The sequence below is a fragment of the Capsicum annuum genome, chromosome 1 (assembly GCF_002878395.1).
Source record: "Capsicum annuum cultivar UCD-10X-F1 chromosome 1, UCD10Xv1.1, whole genome shotgun sequence".
Taxonomy (NCBI): domain Eukaryota; kingdom Viridiplantae; phylum Streptophyta; class Magnoliopsida; order Solanales; family Solanaceae; genus Capsicum; species Capsicum annuum.
In genome coordinates, this window is record NC_061111.1 from 14488775 (window position 1) to 14506847 (window position 18073).

The 18073-nt window shown below is 36.4% G+C and overlaps 1 protein-coding gene across 1 annotated transcript; it reads right to left on the reverse strand.

Annotated features, from left to right (window-relative positions):
• Positions 1-11333: 11333 nt before the first annotated feature.
• Positions 11334-14642, reverse strand: LOC124886360. The gene is made up of 2 exons (XM_047394296.1): positions 14321-14642; positions 11334-12872 (listed from the first exon to the last, which is right to left on the reverse strand). The coding sequence occupies exon 2, from the start codon at positions 12287-12289 to the stop codon at positions 11717-11719; it is 573 nt and encodes a 190-aa protein (XP_047250252.1). The 5' UTR covers positions 12290-12872; positions 14321-14642; the 3' UTR covers positions 11334-11716.
• Positions 14643-18073: the final 3431 nt, after the last annotated feature.

Consider the following 18073-nt stretch of genomic DNA (forward strand, 5'->3'; position numbering starts at 1 on the left):
TTCCATTAGCAAATACCCTCACAAGTCATCTTCTTCATAGACACAATATTCATATTCACACACCAATGGACAAAACAATATATACCCATACTCCCAAATTCCATTGAGGAGAGACTCCCTCACTGAATACGCACACCACACATAATACAGAGGGGAACGGGATTTCACTGGAAAGAAAAGGAGTCTTGGTTTTGCCCTCTTCCACAAAAAGCTCACAGAATACATACTCCATTCTTTCTCTACCAAAGAGTAGGTAATACACACACACAGAGAGGATGCGATATGATGGGGGAGATCCATTTTTCTAGCTTCTTCTGATTTCCCATAAAATTGTAGATATATAGATAGAGGATACACACAACCATACAGGGGTTCTTCTTCATCAAAAATAAGAGAGATAGAGCTCAATTCGAGGGGTTCTTCCCTTTTGATATAGTCATACACCATATAAAAACAATCTTCCATTGATCATTCTTCACATACGCACCACATCAAAGAAAAAAAGAGGGATCAAAAAGCTCTTTTTCCACGTCTGAGCTGCCGAACCAGTGGGTTTAGTGGCTCCATCATCACATCACACCGGAGGTCGATCGAAAAAGTTTTGTTGTGTTTTATTTCTTTGGATTCATCGGGTTCATTACTGATTTGAGGCATAGGGTTCCATTCGTCTTGATTTGTTCCTCGTGACCAGTTTTGGAGCTTTAACTTTTCGATATCGAGTTTGGATTTTGTCGTTGTTGAGGTTCTATTCGGAATTCCAAGTTCGGGCTTCTTTAATTCTTTATTATCAACGAAAATCAGTCATTTAAAGGTCCAACTCTATCTCTTCTCATTTTATTTCATCATATATATTTGATCTGTGCGAGATTTGGTTAAATATTGGGTGATATTGATTTGTTTTGCTCAACTTCGTTGAATAGATGGTTGTGGATTGTTGAAATAGTAATCTTGAATTTTTTGAAATTTGGTGTTAGAAAGGAATGCGGGGGTTGGATGATAGGAATTGATAAAATGAATATTGTTTAGTCTTGATTTATTGTCATTGGTTATTTTGGAACAAATACGAAGGTAGAATGTGGTAGTGTTATGATTAGGCTATCGAATGAATAGGCAAAAGTTTAGGTTTGGGTAGGCAAATTTAGGAATAACGATTGATTGAGTGTTTGAATATATGTGTGAATGATTCGTTCTATTGCACAAAAATTAAAATTGTACTCATTCGGCAGGGGAATGTCCCAAGAGATTTGTATTGATTTATCCGGGGAATGCCCCGAAGTATCATGTACGCAAAGGAGGCTCGTGATCAAGGCCCGAGGCATCGGGTAAAGCATTGGAGCAAAGTTTAGGATTAGTCTAAATAGGATTTCTATTTTTGTATTTTTCTATTTTTTGGATTATAATAATTGGATTGGACACTATAATTTTGGATTTGTTTGTTTGTTTGTTTGTTTGTTTGGTTTGTATGTTTTTGTGTGGTTTATACACTCTTAGTGTCGAATTAGCCGATATGCTCCACCAAGCGACTGTGGTCGAACCACGGGATCGAGGGGTGCCTAACACCTTCCCCTCGGTCAACAGAATTCCTTAACTAGAATATCTGTTCGTGGATCAGTTTAAAAGAGTCAAAAATAGTTTTGAAAAGGATTTTCCAAAGATGACTTGGCACACCGTATTATGCCAAGTGGCGACTCTGAATAAAAATTATAAATAATCCTTTTTTCGAAACAACCTTCATTTTGTTACTTTACTAATAAAATCCCTTTTCAAACATAAAATCCTTCTTTTCGGGGTAAAAAAGGGGTGTGGCATTTCTGGCGACTCTGCTAGGGATCATTTCAGAATTCGAGCTTATTTTGGAGTTGTATCGGCTTCGTTTGGCACTATAGGTGTATGGACATTTTATTTGTGTTGTTTTATGTTATTGTATTATCACTATTGAGTGCCTACGTGCTCTTTGTTAACAGTTTTTATCTTATATGTTACCGCTTTATATCTGGCATCATGTGCATAACCCGAGTCATTCTTTCTGTAACAAGTCCGTAGTACACGTGTTGTACATGACCTCTAGTTGAGTCACCCCTATTTTAGGGGGGGCGTCGGTGTTATGAATAGATGGATAGCAAAGCAGCCACTATCGACTATACGTTCCCCCAAATATCCTTGTTAGTGAACCCCAACGAAGGTCAGCCTTTAGGTCATACTTATGTGCATCATATTGAGACTTAGCGTGGCCCACTTGGTCCTTTGTAGGAGACTCACCTCTAAAGCATCCCTATGTGCTAAATGTTGCATTTCTGAGGGTAACATGGTCATTTGATAGACTGATATGGGGAAAACTTGTGTTAGAAGTAAAGTGAAAAAAAAGGAGAAAAGAAAAGTGAGTCAGAAAGAAAAAAAAAGAGTTTCGTAGTTTTAAAGTTCTTTATGGCTTTTGTTTTTCACAATTCAAAAATTCAAAAAGATTTCTTTATTTTTTGCACTCATTTGTTCAAAAAACAAAACATAAAAAAATTTCTCACTTTGTCTCCTTTAGCATGCATTCATAATTTGAAATTTTCAAAAAGATTTTTTAGCAGTTTTTATAAAAGAAAATGCAAAAAATGGTAGAAATTTATACATTTCATGTAATGAAAATACCAAAAAGATTTTTTCTTTCATAATTGTTGGTGTCATTTTTATTTGAAGTGTCAAGTTGAAAACTCCAAAAAAGATTTTATTGACATTTTTCATCGTTAGTCTTTGGTAGTGTCTCTCAAGTTTGGTGTAGTTTGTTAATTAATCCTTAATTGTTGAATCTGGACGAACTATGCACCCCTGATCCTCCTCTCTCGGTAGTGAGATACGTAGGTAACCTATTGTTGGTTCAGGAATCTTATTTGAAAAATCCAAAAAGATTCTCTTCACTGTTCATCTAGAGTAGGTGTCATATACATCTCTAAAAGAAAAGTACAAAAAGGTTTTTCTTTAATAGTTTCAAGCTTCATTTTCTTATGAAATTCAAAATCAAAAACCCCAAAAGATTTTTCTTTGATAATTATAGATTCCATTTTGTATAGGGAGTTTAAACCTGAAAAGTGCAAAAAGATTTTCATCAATTTTTCTGACAAATTGTTTCAAGAAAAAGAAAAAAAATAAAGGAAAAAGAATCAATTGGCCATTTTGGCAAGACTTCACAAACTACGCACACCTGATTCTTCTCTCTCTGGAGTGAGATACGTAAGCGCCCTTTTTGGATCAGTGATCTTTAAAAAAAAGGAAAAAGAGTTTTGAAAAAGCTTTGAACTCTAACACATTTGTTGTTTTTTGTTGAGTCAGTTTAAGGTGTTTTGTTGAGTCAATATAGAGAGTGACATCATGGATCAAAAAAAGAATCAGGAAAATGAGAGTTCAAAGCAAGAGATTAGGAGCCTAAGACAACAAATGACAAAAATGCGCCGAGCTTGGGCTAGTGGGTTGCCTCCTCCTCCATTTCCCTTTATTGATCCTACAAACACCTCAAGTTTTCCATCAAAATCTCAAAGTCAGTTTTCTACTGTTGTTGATGCACCGCAACATGACTCAAAATTTATTCCAACCCAAAAGTATCTCAATACTTCCACCACTTTTCCTCTATCCCCTCGACATAAGCCTGCTGCATTCACAACACCACATATCGTTTGTGATTTTGTTGCCCAATCCTCTACTGGGACTTCCACACAGACTCACCCAACGGTTGTGTGTCCCCGTGATGCTAGTGAACCTATATTCAATACTCTTGGTGATCATTGTTATACTCCTAAGCCTGCTTTTAAGTTAACTGGACCACCAAAATTTCTTAACAAAAAGTCTAGTGTGCCAGAAGAGTTGGAGAAAATGGTTGGAAAAATGAGGAGTGTAGAAAATGCTATGAAAAATTCTCTAGGACCTGCGGGTAAAGAAGATGTTTCATACAAAGACTGAGGCATGCCTTCAAGTACTAACCTTCCTCCAATCTTTGAGATGTCAAAATTTGAAGAACAAGATGGGCATGAGGAATCCGTGAAATATTTGGGACAATATTGCAATCAATTAAGGGAACCTGGAGGGAAGAAGAATGAGAAAGTTGACACTCCTATTATAGTTGGAGAACGGGCACATCCAAGAAGACGATGTCGCCATTGCTGTCAGTCTCAAGCCCAGGTTCGTACCCAAGCTCTCCATAATCACTCCTAAAATCCATTATACTCTGTTTCTCCACCTCCATATCTAGTATATTGCGCACAACCATATGTTCAACTCCCTCCTTACCCACAATGGCGCGCACCAACTCCTCAAAGTTATCCTCCAATTCCACAAACATACCAAAGCCCTTATAGGCCCGATGTTCGATCCAAGTTAAACAATGAAATGAGGCAGAAATTGAGGGATAGTTTTACACCAATTCGAGAATCGTATGCCAGTTTATTTCAGAGATTGGCACAACGAGGCATGATTACCCCTATCCTTAGGTACACTTTGGACCCGCATTCAAGAAGTTTTGATCCTAATATAGGATGTGCGTATCATTCTGATGTTCAGGGTCACAGTATTGAAGATTGTCGTGCTTTGAAAAGAGAAATTGAAAAGATGATTCAAGACAAATTGATTATGGTGCAGAACATTGACAGTGAGGAAAACTCTAGTCATACTAATATTCAAACCAGTGGCTAAGATGTCAGGCTGAGCAATTGATAAGTCACCCCTCTCCCTACTAGGAAGAGGTCTGGTAGTTTGTTTTGTTTTCTTTTCTGTTTTTTTGAATTATTTCAGAGTTATAGTTCGGGATCTTTCTTGTTTTGTCCTTTTGTCGTTTATGTTCAAACCCTTCAATCTTTTATTTCAACTAAATGAATTGTCCCTTTTCCTTTGTGCTTTAAAATATGTGTTGTTTGTTATTTTTCTTTATACAGTATATTTTATGTTGACTCTAGTGATATGACATGCTTGTGAAATTTTCATCCAGATCTTAAAATCTATTTTAATCAAGAACATTGAATCAGAGGATTAAAGTTAGAAAAAAGAGCATCTGAGAAAATAAATAGAGTGCTAGGGCATTTGGTGATCAAGTTGAAGTCTTCTTTGAAAATTAAGGCAATTATTTTGAGAATCGTGAGAATAACTTGGTAATCAATTGAAAGACATATCTCAATTAGGTCAAGTAGTGAATGTGCGATCCTATGTCAAAAGGAATAGAAAAAAAATCAACTCCACAAAATCATGAGTCATTCAATGTGAGGAATATGCAACAAAAGTGGAGTTGTATGCTAGAAAAACGCAGAAGAAGTAGTGACGCACTGACTAAGTCAAAGTTAATGCTGCAAAATATGTCACAAATGATCTTCATCTTTCACTTCCATATTGCATGATATGTACTTGCATTTTTAAGGATTGATATGACGAAGGCATTTTATTCTGTTATTCAAACATTGTGTCATCCTTTGTTTATCCCATTTGAGCTTTAGTCTTATTTTCTTTCATACTCCTCTTTTGGAATCAAGATAGAGTCAGTAAAACTCAAAAGAAAAGTGTTGAAAAAAAAATGTGTCCAAAAGGAAAGAAAAGAGAAGAGTGTCAAAAATAGGGTCAGAAAAAAATCCCAAAGAAAAAAGAGAAAAAAAAAAAGAAACAAAAATCAGAATCAATCGAAAAAATAAGCTGCCAGAACTATGGATGACCTGATTCTTCTCTCTCGGGTGTGAGATACGTAGGCTGCCCTACTAAGGGCTCGGTCCAACCAAATAAACAATTTAGAGTCACCCAGTCAAAAGAAACGGGGGCATAAGGTAATCCTTATTGTTTGAGTTGATTCCAAAAGTTGTAAATCCCATCCAATAAACAATTTAGAGTCATCCACTTCAAGTATCATTTGGGCCCCATGCCATCCTTTCTTTCTAACCCTATCCAAAAGCCAAGTTACAACCAAAGAAAGACCTTCAGATCAATCTTTGAGAATGTTAAGGCTAAGCATGCAATGGATGTGATAATGCATTTTAGAAACTACTTGTCTTCCTCAGCATAAGGAATCAGGAGAGAAATGAAAATGAGAGAGTCTTATCGGTGAAAACCCTCACGGGTACCGTAAGATGATGGTAAGCTAAGAGAGATAACAATAAGAGAGTCTTATTAGTGAAAACCCTCACGGACACTATAAGACGACGGTGAGTTGAGACAAATGAAAATAAGAGAGTCCCATTGGTGAAAAACCCTCGCAGACACCATAAGGCAATGGTGAGCTGGGAAAAAAATGAGAGAGGCTTGTTGGCAAAAACCCTTTAAGGCGCCACTAGCCGAATGAGGTCTTAAATGCAATTGACCTAAGGAAGGAACTCAATTTTGAGGTCATTAACTCAACAACAATTGGTAGAAAGTTTTGGATGGAAAGATCAGGCAGTTTAATCCAATATGCATGTCATAATCATTAGAGTTAAGTATCATTTTCAGATAAACTTTTCTTTCATCTTTTTCAATGGGGACATTCATTGTCATTTTTGTTTTTTTTCTTCTCTTTAGTTATATTTTTATTTTTCTAGAGTCAGTTATCCAAATAAAGCAAAAAATTAGTGTTATTTTTCTCTTGCCTTTGATTCAAGTACATGTCAAAACAAGTGAAAAAAGATTTCAAAATTGGCTACCAACTTCTTCAATTGCACAAAGCACGAAAGAAAGGCCAGTGCTGAAAGAGACATGATTTTGAACCAAAAAAAAAGGGCATGCAAAAAGCTTTGTCAACAAGCAAATTTGGAAACTCATGGAAATACCAAGGTTTAAAGGGTTTATCTGAGAAGCATGGCAAAGTAGAGATACTGTGTTTATTTCATAGTCATTCTTAATAATCTTAGTTTGGGTCAATGACACAATAAAGCAGGGCAAGTGCCAGCAATTCGAAACAAAATGAAGGGAATGGACACTAGAGCAGGTGTCGGGAGAGCGAAGTACGGCAAGCCACCACTAAGTTTTTAACTGACAAATTTTCTTTGTTGAAATAGGGGAAAATTTGCTTCAATTAATTCAGTTACCATTGAAAAAGTACATCCGTGCGGAGTTTACTTTATGTTTAGGACCCTTCTGGAAAATGAGATTCTACTTTCTGTTCAGGACCCTCCTAGAAAATGAGATTTTACTTTCTATTCAGGACCCTCCTGGAAAATGAAATTTTACTTCTGTTCAGGATCCTCCTGGAAAATGGGATTTTACTTTCTGTTCAGGACCCTCCTGGAAAATGGAATTTTACTTTATGTTCAGGACCCTCCTGAAAAATGGAATTTTACTTTCTATTTAGGACCCTCCTGGAAAATGGAAATTTACCTTCTGTTCAGGACCCTCCTGAAAAATGAGAATTTACTTTATGTTCAGGACCCTCCTGGAAAATGGGAATTTACTTTCTGTTCAGGACCCTCCTAAAAAATGAGATTTTATTTTCTGTTCAGGACCCTCCCGGAAAATGGAATTTTACTTTATGTTCAGGACAAAATAGAATTTTACTTTCTGTTCAGGACCCTCCTAGAAAATAGAAATTTACTTTCTGTTCAGGACCCTCCTGAAAAATGGAAATTACTTTATGTTGAGAACCCTCCTGGAAAATAGGAATTTACTTTCTGCTCAGAACCCTCCTGGAAAATGGAAATTTACTTTTTGTTCAGGACCCTCCTGAAAAATGGGATTTTACTTTATGTTCAGGACCCTCCTGGAAAATGGGATTTTACTTTATGTTTAGGACCCTCCTGAAAAATGAGATTTTACTTTATGTTCAGGATCCTCCTGAAAAATGGGAATTTACTTTCTGTTCAGGACCCTCCTGGAAAATGGGATTTTACTTTCTGTTCAGGACCCTCCTGAAAAATAAAATTTTACTTTCTGTACAGGACCCTCCTGAAAAATAGAATTTTACTTTCTGTACAGGACCCTCCTGAAAAATGGGTATTTACTTTCTGTCCAGGATCCTCCTGAAAAATGAGATTTCAGGACCCTCCTGAAAAATGGAATTTTACTTTCTGTTCAGGACCCTCCTGGAAAATGGGAATTTACTTTCTGCTCAGGACCCTCCTGAAAAATGGAAATTTACTTTCTGTTCAGGACCATCGTGAAAAATGAGATTTTACTTTATGTTCAGGACCCTCCTGAAAAATGAGATTTTACTTTATGTTCAGGACCTTCCTGAAAAATGGGAATTTACTTTATGTTCAATACCATCCTGGAAAATAAGATTTTACTTTTTGTTCAGGACCCTCCTGGAAAATGGGATTTTACTTTCTGTCCAGGACCCTCCTGGAAAATGGAAATTTACTTTATATTCAGGACCCTCCTGGAAAATGAGATTTTACTTTTTATTCAGGACCCTTCTGGAAAATGGAATTTTACTTTCTGTCCAGGACCCTCCTGGAAAATGGGACCATACTTTCAAAAATGAAATTCTTCTTTATTAAAATCTCTATTTGGAATAATTTTTGTTCTAGTTTTGATTTTGGTTTCAGGAGGGCTCTTCTGAAGAACAGGGTGATGAAATTGGAAGTTGATGAAATTGAAAGTCAGGAGCCCGCCTGAAGAACAGGGTGATGAAATTGAAAGTCAGGAGCCTGCCTGAAGAACAGGGTGATGAAATTTAAAGTCAAGCAACAAGATGAAGGAATAGAAGGTCAAATAATAAGGGTAAGAGATGGAAAGTCAAGCAACAAGGTGAAGCAATTGAAATCCAAGCAACAAGGTGAAGAAATCAAAAGTCAAAAAATATCAAGTCAGGAGCCTGTTCGAAGCACAGGGCGAATAAATGAAAATTCAAGTAACTAGGTGAAGAAGATAAATGTCAAGCAACAAGGTGAAGAAATTGAAAGTCAACAAATTGAAAAATAGCAAGTCAGGAGCCCACCTGAAGAACAGGGTGAGGAAATTGAAAGTCAAGCAAGAGTCCAAAGAAGCTGTATAGATAGGATTTTGTAATTTCATTTGTGTTTTTAACTTGTAATTTTCATTTTTGATGTAATAACAAAGCTGCAGATCGGAACCTTGACGGGACCTCACTCGACTCTCCAACTCACTATAGTCCATCTTCCTTCCAATCCTTCGATATACCCGTCACTTGATTCCTTCATAACTTGGGTAGTTAGGATATCCTGGTGTAAACTAGGTTTCCCTCATCCCTTTTGTTTCATTCTCTTTGAATAATGGTCGGGACAAAATTTTGTCTCGTTGTCTACTTCTTTGTCTGGAAACACTTCGTGTTTCCATTCAAAGGGGGTGTGTTGTAGACATCTAATTTTGTCCCTCCCAACGTTGATTTTATCTATTTTTAGCTCACCTTGCCACATGTCCTCATCCATGTGATCATACCTCACAAAAATACAAAAAAATAACAAATGCCTAACCAACCTAATCCTCCAGATTCTCTTAATAACAAATTAACAACCCTTCCTATTAAAAATGGACAACACATCACCTACCACCCCATACCCCTTACCCTATACCTCATACCCCACTTACCCTCACACCTCACATCACGTGGACCCCACAAGAAAAAAAGAGTAAGGGAAAAGCATACCATCACTGGAAATAATTGAATATACATACACTCGATTCCCACTAACAAGGGATGGCCACAGATTTCCTTCCATTAGCAAATACCCTCACAAGTCATCTTCTTCATAGACACAATCTTCATATTCACACACCAACGGACAAAACAATATATACCCATACTCCCATATTCCATTGAGGAGAGACTCCCTCACTGAATACGCACACCACACATAATACAGAGGGGAACGGGATTTCACTGGAAAGAAAAGGAGTCTTGGTTTTTCCCTCTTCCATAAAAAACTCACAGAATACACACTCCATTCTTTCTCCACCACAGAGAAAGTAATACACACATAGAGAGAGGATTTAACATGAGGGGGAGAGATCTATTTTTCTGGCTTCTTTCGATTTCCAATAAAATTGTAGATATATAGATAGAGGATACACACAACCATATGGCGGTTTTTCTCCATCAAAAATAAGAGGGATAGAGTTCAATTAGAGGGGTTTTTCCCTTTTGATACAATCATAAACCATATAAAAACAATCTTCCATTGATCATTCTTCACACACGCACCACATCGATGAAAAAAAAGAGGGACCAAAACACTCTTTTTCCACGTCTGAGCTACCGAACCAGTGGGTTTAGCAGCTCCGTCATCACATCACACCGGAGGTCGATCAGAAAAGTTTTGTCATTTTTTCTTGCTTTGGATTCACCGGTTTCATTACTGATTTGAGGCATAGGGTTTCATTCATCTCGATTTGTTCCACTTGACCAGTTTTGGAGCTTCAACTTTTTGATATCGAGTTTGAAGTTCGTCGTTGTTGAGGTTATATTCGAAATTCCAAGTTCGAGCTTCTTTAATTCTTTATTATCAAAGAAAATCAGTCATCTAATGGTCCAATTCAATCTCTTCTCATTTTATTTCGTCATATATGTTTAATCTGTGTGAGATTTGGTTGAATATTGGGTGATATTGATTTGTTTTGCTCAACTTCGTTGAATAGATGGTTGTGGATTGTTGAAATAGTAATCTTGAATTTGTTGAAATTTGGTGTTAAAAAGGAATGCGGGAGTTGGATGATAGGAATTGATAAAATTAATATTGTTTAGTCTTGATTTATTGTCATTGGTTATTTTGGAACAAATACGAAGGTAGAATGTGGTAGTGTCATGATTAGGCTATCGAATGAATAGGCAAAAGTTTAGGTTTGGGTAGGCAAATTTAGGAATAACGATTGGTTGAGTGTTTGAATATATGTGTGAATGATTCGTCTATTGTACAAAAATTGAAATTGTACTCATTCAGCCGGGGAATGCCTCGAGAGATTTGTATTGATTTATCCGGGGAATTCCCCGAAGTATCATGTACGCAAATGAGGCTCGTGATCAAGGCCCGAGGCATCGGGTAAAGCATTAGAGCATAGTTTAGGATTAGTCTAAATAGGATTTCTATTTTTGTATTTTTCTATTTTTTGGATTGTAATAATTGGACTGGACACTATAATTTTGGATTTGTTTGTTTGTTTGATTGATTGATTGGTTTGTATGTTTTTGTGTGGTTTATACACTCTTAGTGTCGAATTAGCCAATATGCTCCACCAAGCGACTGTGGTCAAACCACGGGATCGAGGGGTGCCTAACACCTTCCCCTCGGTCAACAGAATTCCTTAACCAGAATCTCTATTCGCGGATCAGTTTAAAAGAGTCAAAAATAGTTTTGAAAAGGATTTTCCAAAGATGACTTGGCACACCGAATTATGCCAAGTGGTGACTCTGAATAAAAATTGTAAATAATCTTTTTTTGAAACAACCTTCATTTTGTCACTTTAATAATAAAAACCCTTTTCGAACATAAAATCCTTCTTTTCGGGTTAAAAAAGGGTGTGACAATGACAAGGTAGATCCTAGGTATATCAAGGCATATACATCATGCAAAAATATAGCTAAGGTACATGTGACCATATCTGGAGATGCCTCTGAATCCTGTCGACCAGCTAGTGCATACATACAGTTCGAGCCTGCGCTCGAACCGGGCCCTCTGCCCCTACCAGATCCTCTGTCTGCTGATGTCTGAGGATCGCGAGAAGAAGATGGCACTGATGAAGATGAAGTTGATGCAGACCCTGTAGGCTGTGATCGATCACATCTACCTTTACCTCTGAGCTGTGGACAATCATGTACTATATGACCCTCTATACCACACTAGTAACTTGTATTGGAACCACGCCGACACTCTCCTCCATGTGGTCGGCCACACTGCCTGCATGTAGGATGAGGTGGTAACCTTCGACTAACACCCCTCTGAGGTCGTAAGTCTGGTTCCCTAGAAGTCTGACTCCACTCAGACGTGTGCCTCAAGAACTGTGTTGGAGTATTAGATGTGGAGCGCACAGCTGATTGGGTCTGCCTAAGTGGCCCTCTACTAGTGGAAGCTCCACTGCATCCCTGATACTGGCTGGCCGTCCTAGCTCTCTTACTCTTCTCCTTCTCATTATCTCCTTCATGATTTCGCTGATCTTCCTCTATTTGCTGAGCACGTGCCATGATCCTTGCTATATCCAAATCCCTATTCATAGCAGCAACAGAAAGAAGGTCCTTCAAGGGACCTGCAAAGCCATTTACAAAGCGATAAATCCATTTTGCTTGCGTGCTAACCACCTCTGGAGCATATTTGGAAAACTGCGTAAACCACAAAAAACACTCCTTAACACTAAGATTACCCTGCTTTAAAGAAAGAAATTCATCCATCTTTACCTCTCTAAGCTCTAATGGCATGAAGTGGTCTATGAAAGTTTCTGCAATTCTGTCCAGACTGCTGGAGGAGCTTCCTGACCTCTCAAATTGACCCACGTTTCATACCAGTCAACGTTTCGATAAGTAAGGTCCTACTAGACAAACGTTTCGATAAGTAAGGTCCTACTAGACACGGCTTCATAGACTTCCGAGGACACCTGAACCTAGGCGCTCTGATACCAAGTTTGCCACGTCCCCAATTAAGAAGGACAAACAAGACCGTATACACTTACCCTATAAGCATTCTACGACGTACGTAAGATTATGAGATAATAAGGAATGGGATATTCAATATAAGCTATATACATATGTGAGAGAGTTGCATTAACAAAACTGAACATTACGATACTACATGATGTCCATGAAGCCTCTAGTCAGTCTGACACGCTATACTATAAGTGACTAGTTGGAATAGGGCCCGTCATGCCAAACTAGGGACCTGTAAATGTACCCAAAAAGAATACTAGGCATAGGATGCTCCAGGGAGAGATGGAGCTCACCAAAATATCAGTTGAAAATGGCAATAGAGCCTAACGTGGACGTCTGCTACCCTGAGGGTTGTAGCCTGCATTGACAAAACATGGTAGGCCCAAGACATCAGTACATACATAATATGTACTGGTATGAAAGCATACAGAATAACAGCTGAACAAATACAGAAGCTCATATGAGTCAAATGGCAAAGTGAAAAACGTATAAGCCAATAAATAACACGTATACGAGATGAACTAATAACTTATGCACCAACCTTATTAGCATCATGTATGATATTTAGAAAAGTGTTCATTGTAATATAGGACCTATACTTTACCTAGGTGATGCACTTATCCTATAAGTCATACAAATGATCACAAGATGGACTTCCAAAGGCAATCTGAGGGAAGTATGAAGCATATGTTGCTCACATACTCCTTACTATGACTCCATATGTGTAACTGTACTCGCTGTCTGTATCCAGGTACGCCCCACCCAGGGGCTCACTATGAGGGTCTGCCCACAGGCCATATATTTCATATGTTGGCTCGAGTCAGGGGAAACTCGTACATGACATTCCCACTGACTTCAAATACAAATGATGCCACAAAGGCGGGTACGCCCAATAGTTGGGCTCGCTATAGTGGTTTGGTCTCGATCCTGTGCACAGAATCACGTCGAGTGATATGCCAAGACAAACCTATGTACCCTCCCATCATTAAATGTTTATCAAATAGTGCCTTAGAGGCATGTAACATATGAATTGCTAAAGTAACCGCTTAGCTAACATATACAGGTGCAACTATGCTATTACCATTTACTCTTACTTCTAACGTGTGATATATCTAGATTGTGGCCTAAGAGCTTCAAGAAGAGAAACTTATGATAATATGAAAGTATCATGGAACTTAACACAAAGGGGAAAATATAGATACTTATAAGTTTGACGATAGAATGGAGGAATGAAATGTAAGTCAATATAAAGATTCTACTCTCGTATTTCATGAGAATTATACTAACATTGACAGGAGGAGGTGCACAACGTTGGCGGTGCCTTAGCGGCGAGGGAAGGTTTAGCTTTTGCATACCTTAGTGCCTTATTAACTACGTTAATAACTCGGGCCTCAAGTTTTCAACCCGCTGGAGTGTAGTCTTTATTTTTCCCAACCACTAGTCCCTGCTAGCCGATACGCAAATCACTAGGTACAAGGATAACATATACTTCCATTAGTAACTAGTAGGTGCACTTAATACCTTATTCCGATAATTTTCACTTATGACAGAAATTAATCGAATTCCTTAACCAGAACCCGGGATAAATTACAACTCCTTCAACTCGTACAAATCAACACTAAATACATCCAACTGATAGAAATTCCTAAAACTTTACTTTACCAAAATTCCATCTCTTTCACGAATTTTAGTTGCAAATCCATCTAAAAAAGTCGTGCAAGGATTCAAATTAACGATAGTTAACAACTTATACTGCACCCCAACGTTTTTTTATGATCAAATTCAAATATGAGGTGAAGAAATTACCTTTTTGAAAGAAATCCCCAATTCAAGTTCTTGGGAATTCTTGATAAAACTAATAGTTTCTAGCAATTTAGGACCATGAAATGTCTCCTCTTGAAGGAATATTTTTCGTATGCTTTACAATCCTTCCAATTTTTCTTGTCAAGAGCTGCACAAAGAGAGTGGCAGAGAACCATGGGAAAAGTTTCCAGAACGTGAAATTTGAAAAGGAATATAACTATCCCTTTAGTATCAGTACATACTATTATTATATTAAAGAAAGAAAAGAAATGTCCAAGGCCCCTGTACACTTATAATATATATATATATATATATATATATATATATATATATATAACAAAATACTCCCAAATTCTTATCTTTACTGTAATAACATAGAAATACCTTGTATCAATATATACTACTCCCACTTATCTTTTTTCTTTTCTTTGTACCGCAATTTTCTTTATAGATCAAAATTGTACTTAATTTAAAATTTTCTCAAGGTGCCACAATTATTCATGAGATCACGCGGAATATGTTGTTTTTGTAACCTTTAGTTGTTGTTTTTCAACTCACTAATAATGGTCTCAAAACCAATAAAAAGAATAAATTTAAAAGTTTTTAACTTGGATGCCTCACTGTTTTAGGTTTGCATGCATGAGAGGGACTGAAGGATTCTCTTATCTTTACTTCTTTTTTATTTTATTTTTATTTTTTTGAGAGATGTCTGAGTTTCTGAAAATTCTATTTTCATTTTTCTCTATATGTGTGTCTATTTTTTATTTTAATATTTTAGTCTTTTCTTTCCTATGGAAAAACGAGAAGAATTTATAACGTTTTTGCCAGATTAATCCATAAAACTTCACCTAATGCTATACGACACTGTCTACTTGCAGCTTTCATTGTACCAGCTCTCAATCAATTTTTTCTTTAAGGGGCTCATGAGAAGTATAATTGAAGGTAGCCTTGACATAACGATAAAATTGTCTCTATATGAGTCGTTATTACTGCTTACATTAGGGTAGATTACCTAAATTACACCCCAACGTACCGACATAGTTCTGGCAACATCAAAAGTTGCAAAAAGAAAATGGTGATTCTATGCAGTACAATCGTTTGTATATATACATACACGCTGTGGCTGAGAGACGCTAAGGTAAAACGTAATGCATTTCTTTCCAAATAATGTATCAATACGAGATACTTTGCGCACTCACTTGATAGGAGTACAAAACAAAAGAAGTAATGGTACTTGAACACTATAGGAAAATCCAGACAGTATTAGGTGTTTGTTTTTATTGTAAGCTATAAAAAATTGGAATCAATGAAAGAGTACACATGACATGATCTTCCTTCAATGACTTACCCTTTTTCACTTTTTTGGTATTATTTCCTTTGATCCTTTTTGCTATTTGAGATGCTCTTTAATTTAATTTTATTGTGTGGCTTTCTCTTTACAGGACAGGACCTTGTTGGATTGATTGGAACCTCTATACATCATTATGCCTTTGTCACTATCAAGTTGCCTAATTGACACACCTATATATATAGCTACTACTATTTTTAAAATTCCCTTGGAATTTTATGTGTTGTGGAGTCTAATTCAAGATCCCATTGGAAGTGGCATAGCACCAAAAGATCTTTAATGGCTTTTTGTCGACTCCAAAATGTATCATGTGTAAGATCTTCTTCTCACTATTCATTTGTGTTGCTTAGTGGAATAAAAATTTGAAATTAATGAATATATTCAATGGGTTTTTAAGACAAATACAAAATTTGAACTATAAAGTTTTTAAATTCGATCTAATCCACAGCGGATACTCTAGCTCCGCACCTAGTTGAACCTCAACCAATTGCATTTTTAAGAATGGGCTATCAAATTAGTCATCTCTTAGCTAAGTAGTTAATTAGTACTACGTACCCACCACACTACTCTTCTAACAATACAAAAGCAAAAATGGGTGTCAATTTTTCTCTTTCCTTTACATCCACGTTGCTTTGCCTTGTTCGGATTCTTAAATTTAGTATATTAACGCGGAGAATAAATTTATGTATATAAATTTATTAAACTTGTAATAAATTGTAGATCGAAACTCATTATCTTACAAATATATTAAGTTTAATTTAATGTTAAAAATGTTAAAGATTGAACTTGTTATTAAAGAAATGAACTTTGATTTAACTCATGGGGAGATGATTGTCCAAGTTCATAAAAGTAAAATACTAGTTCATTCCCCAATCAGTGTGGAACTGTGGATTAACCCACTCTAACATTCCCTCTTGCCGGACTCAATTGGCGCATAGACTAATACCTCAAATATGAATGAATCTGACTTTGATACCATGTTAAAAAAAATGAACCTTGGGCTAATATATCTACCAAGTCCAAAGATATTGTCCGGATTCATAAAAGCAAATCATCAATCTCAACCAATTGCATTATTAAGAATGGGCTACCAAAGTCATCTCTTAGCTAAGTATACTACGTACCCACCACACTACTCTTCTAACAATACATACAAAAGCAAAAATGGGTGTCAATGTTTTTCTTTCCTTTTCATCCACGTTGCTTTGCCTTGTAGATCGAAACATATCATTTTACAAATATATTAAGTTTAATTTAATGCTAAGAAGAATAAAGATTTTATATTGTTATTAAAGAAATGAATCTTGGTCTAACTCACGACACGAGGAGACGATTATTCAAATCCATAAAAGCAAAACACTAGTCCATTCCTCAAATAGTGTGGACTAACCCACCCTAACATTGCAAAAAATGAACCTTGACCGTAATATCTCTACCAAGTCCAAAGATCTTGTCCGAGTTCACAAAATCAAATCATCAATCTATTCTCCAATCAATGTGAATTAACCCATTACACGTACACTAATATTTCTAAAGTATAAATTCTGAATCCGTCTCAACCGGCACACACCCAGCAACCTCTTTCTTTAATCGATTTGTGTGCCATTATTATTCACCCTTATACCTTCCTATGGAACATATTCCCATTTCCGATCCAATCACCTACCTTTGAGTAAGCAATATATCAAAATTCAAATGAATATACTAGAAGTGTGTGATACAATGTATGTTTCCTTTAATTTATTTGAAATAATTTGTAATCTTCCTGTTCAATTATATCGTGTTTTGTGTAAATTAAAAGGTTTTCTTGTGTCTCAACTTTCTTTGGCTGATTTAAAGGTACGAAATTCAATACAATGAACTTATATCTTCTTTCTTTTGTTGGATTATATTTTACACTCTTTGATTTTTTCTTTTATGTTTTGGTCAAATGATGCATTGAGTGCTCACATGACTTCACTGAGAGGATTCTTCCATTTGCAGCATCAAATTTATGTGAAGGTGTTTGACTGATACGAGTGGAGCCAAGTGGGAGTAAAGTGGTTTAACCGATCAAATACCTTTCGTTGAAAAATTATATTATATATTCAAGGTTATATTCTTTTATTGATAAATAGTAGATGTTGTGTCCCCTTGACTTTTTCATATGTTTACTTCTTTATATTTTGAACTCTTTAGTGAAAATCCTGATTCTGTCACTAGGTGGAAATTTAGTTGGAAAAAAGAAGACTTTAAAACTTAATTGTCAAAATAAGTCTTAGAAATTTTGTGACTATCATTGGCATTAAAGTTAAAATGGGAAATTTAAGTTGAATTATTACCAAAATGGAAAGATATCATTTTTGTGAGACCGACTAAAAAGGAAAAAAGAAGACTTTAAAACTTAATTGTCAAAATAAGTCTTAGAA

Coding starts and splice junctions, on each gene's coding strand:
- LOC124886360 (XM_047394296.1), bottom strand. CDS start 12,289: ATGCCATTAGAGCTTAGAGAGGTAAAGATGGATGAATTTCTTTCTTTA.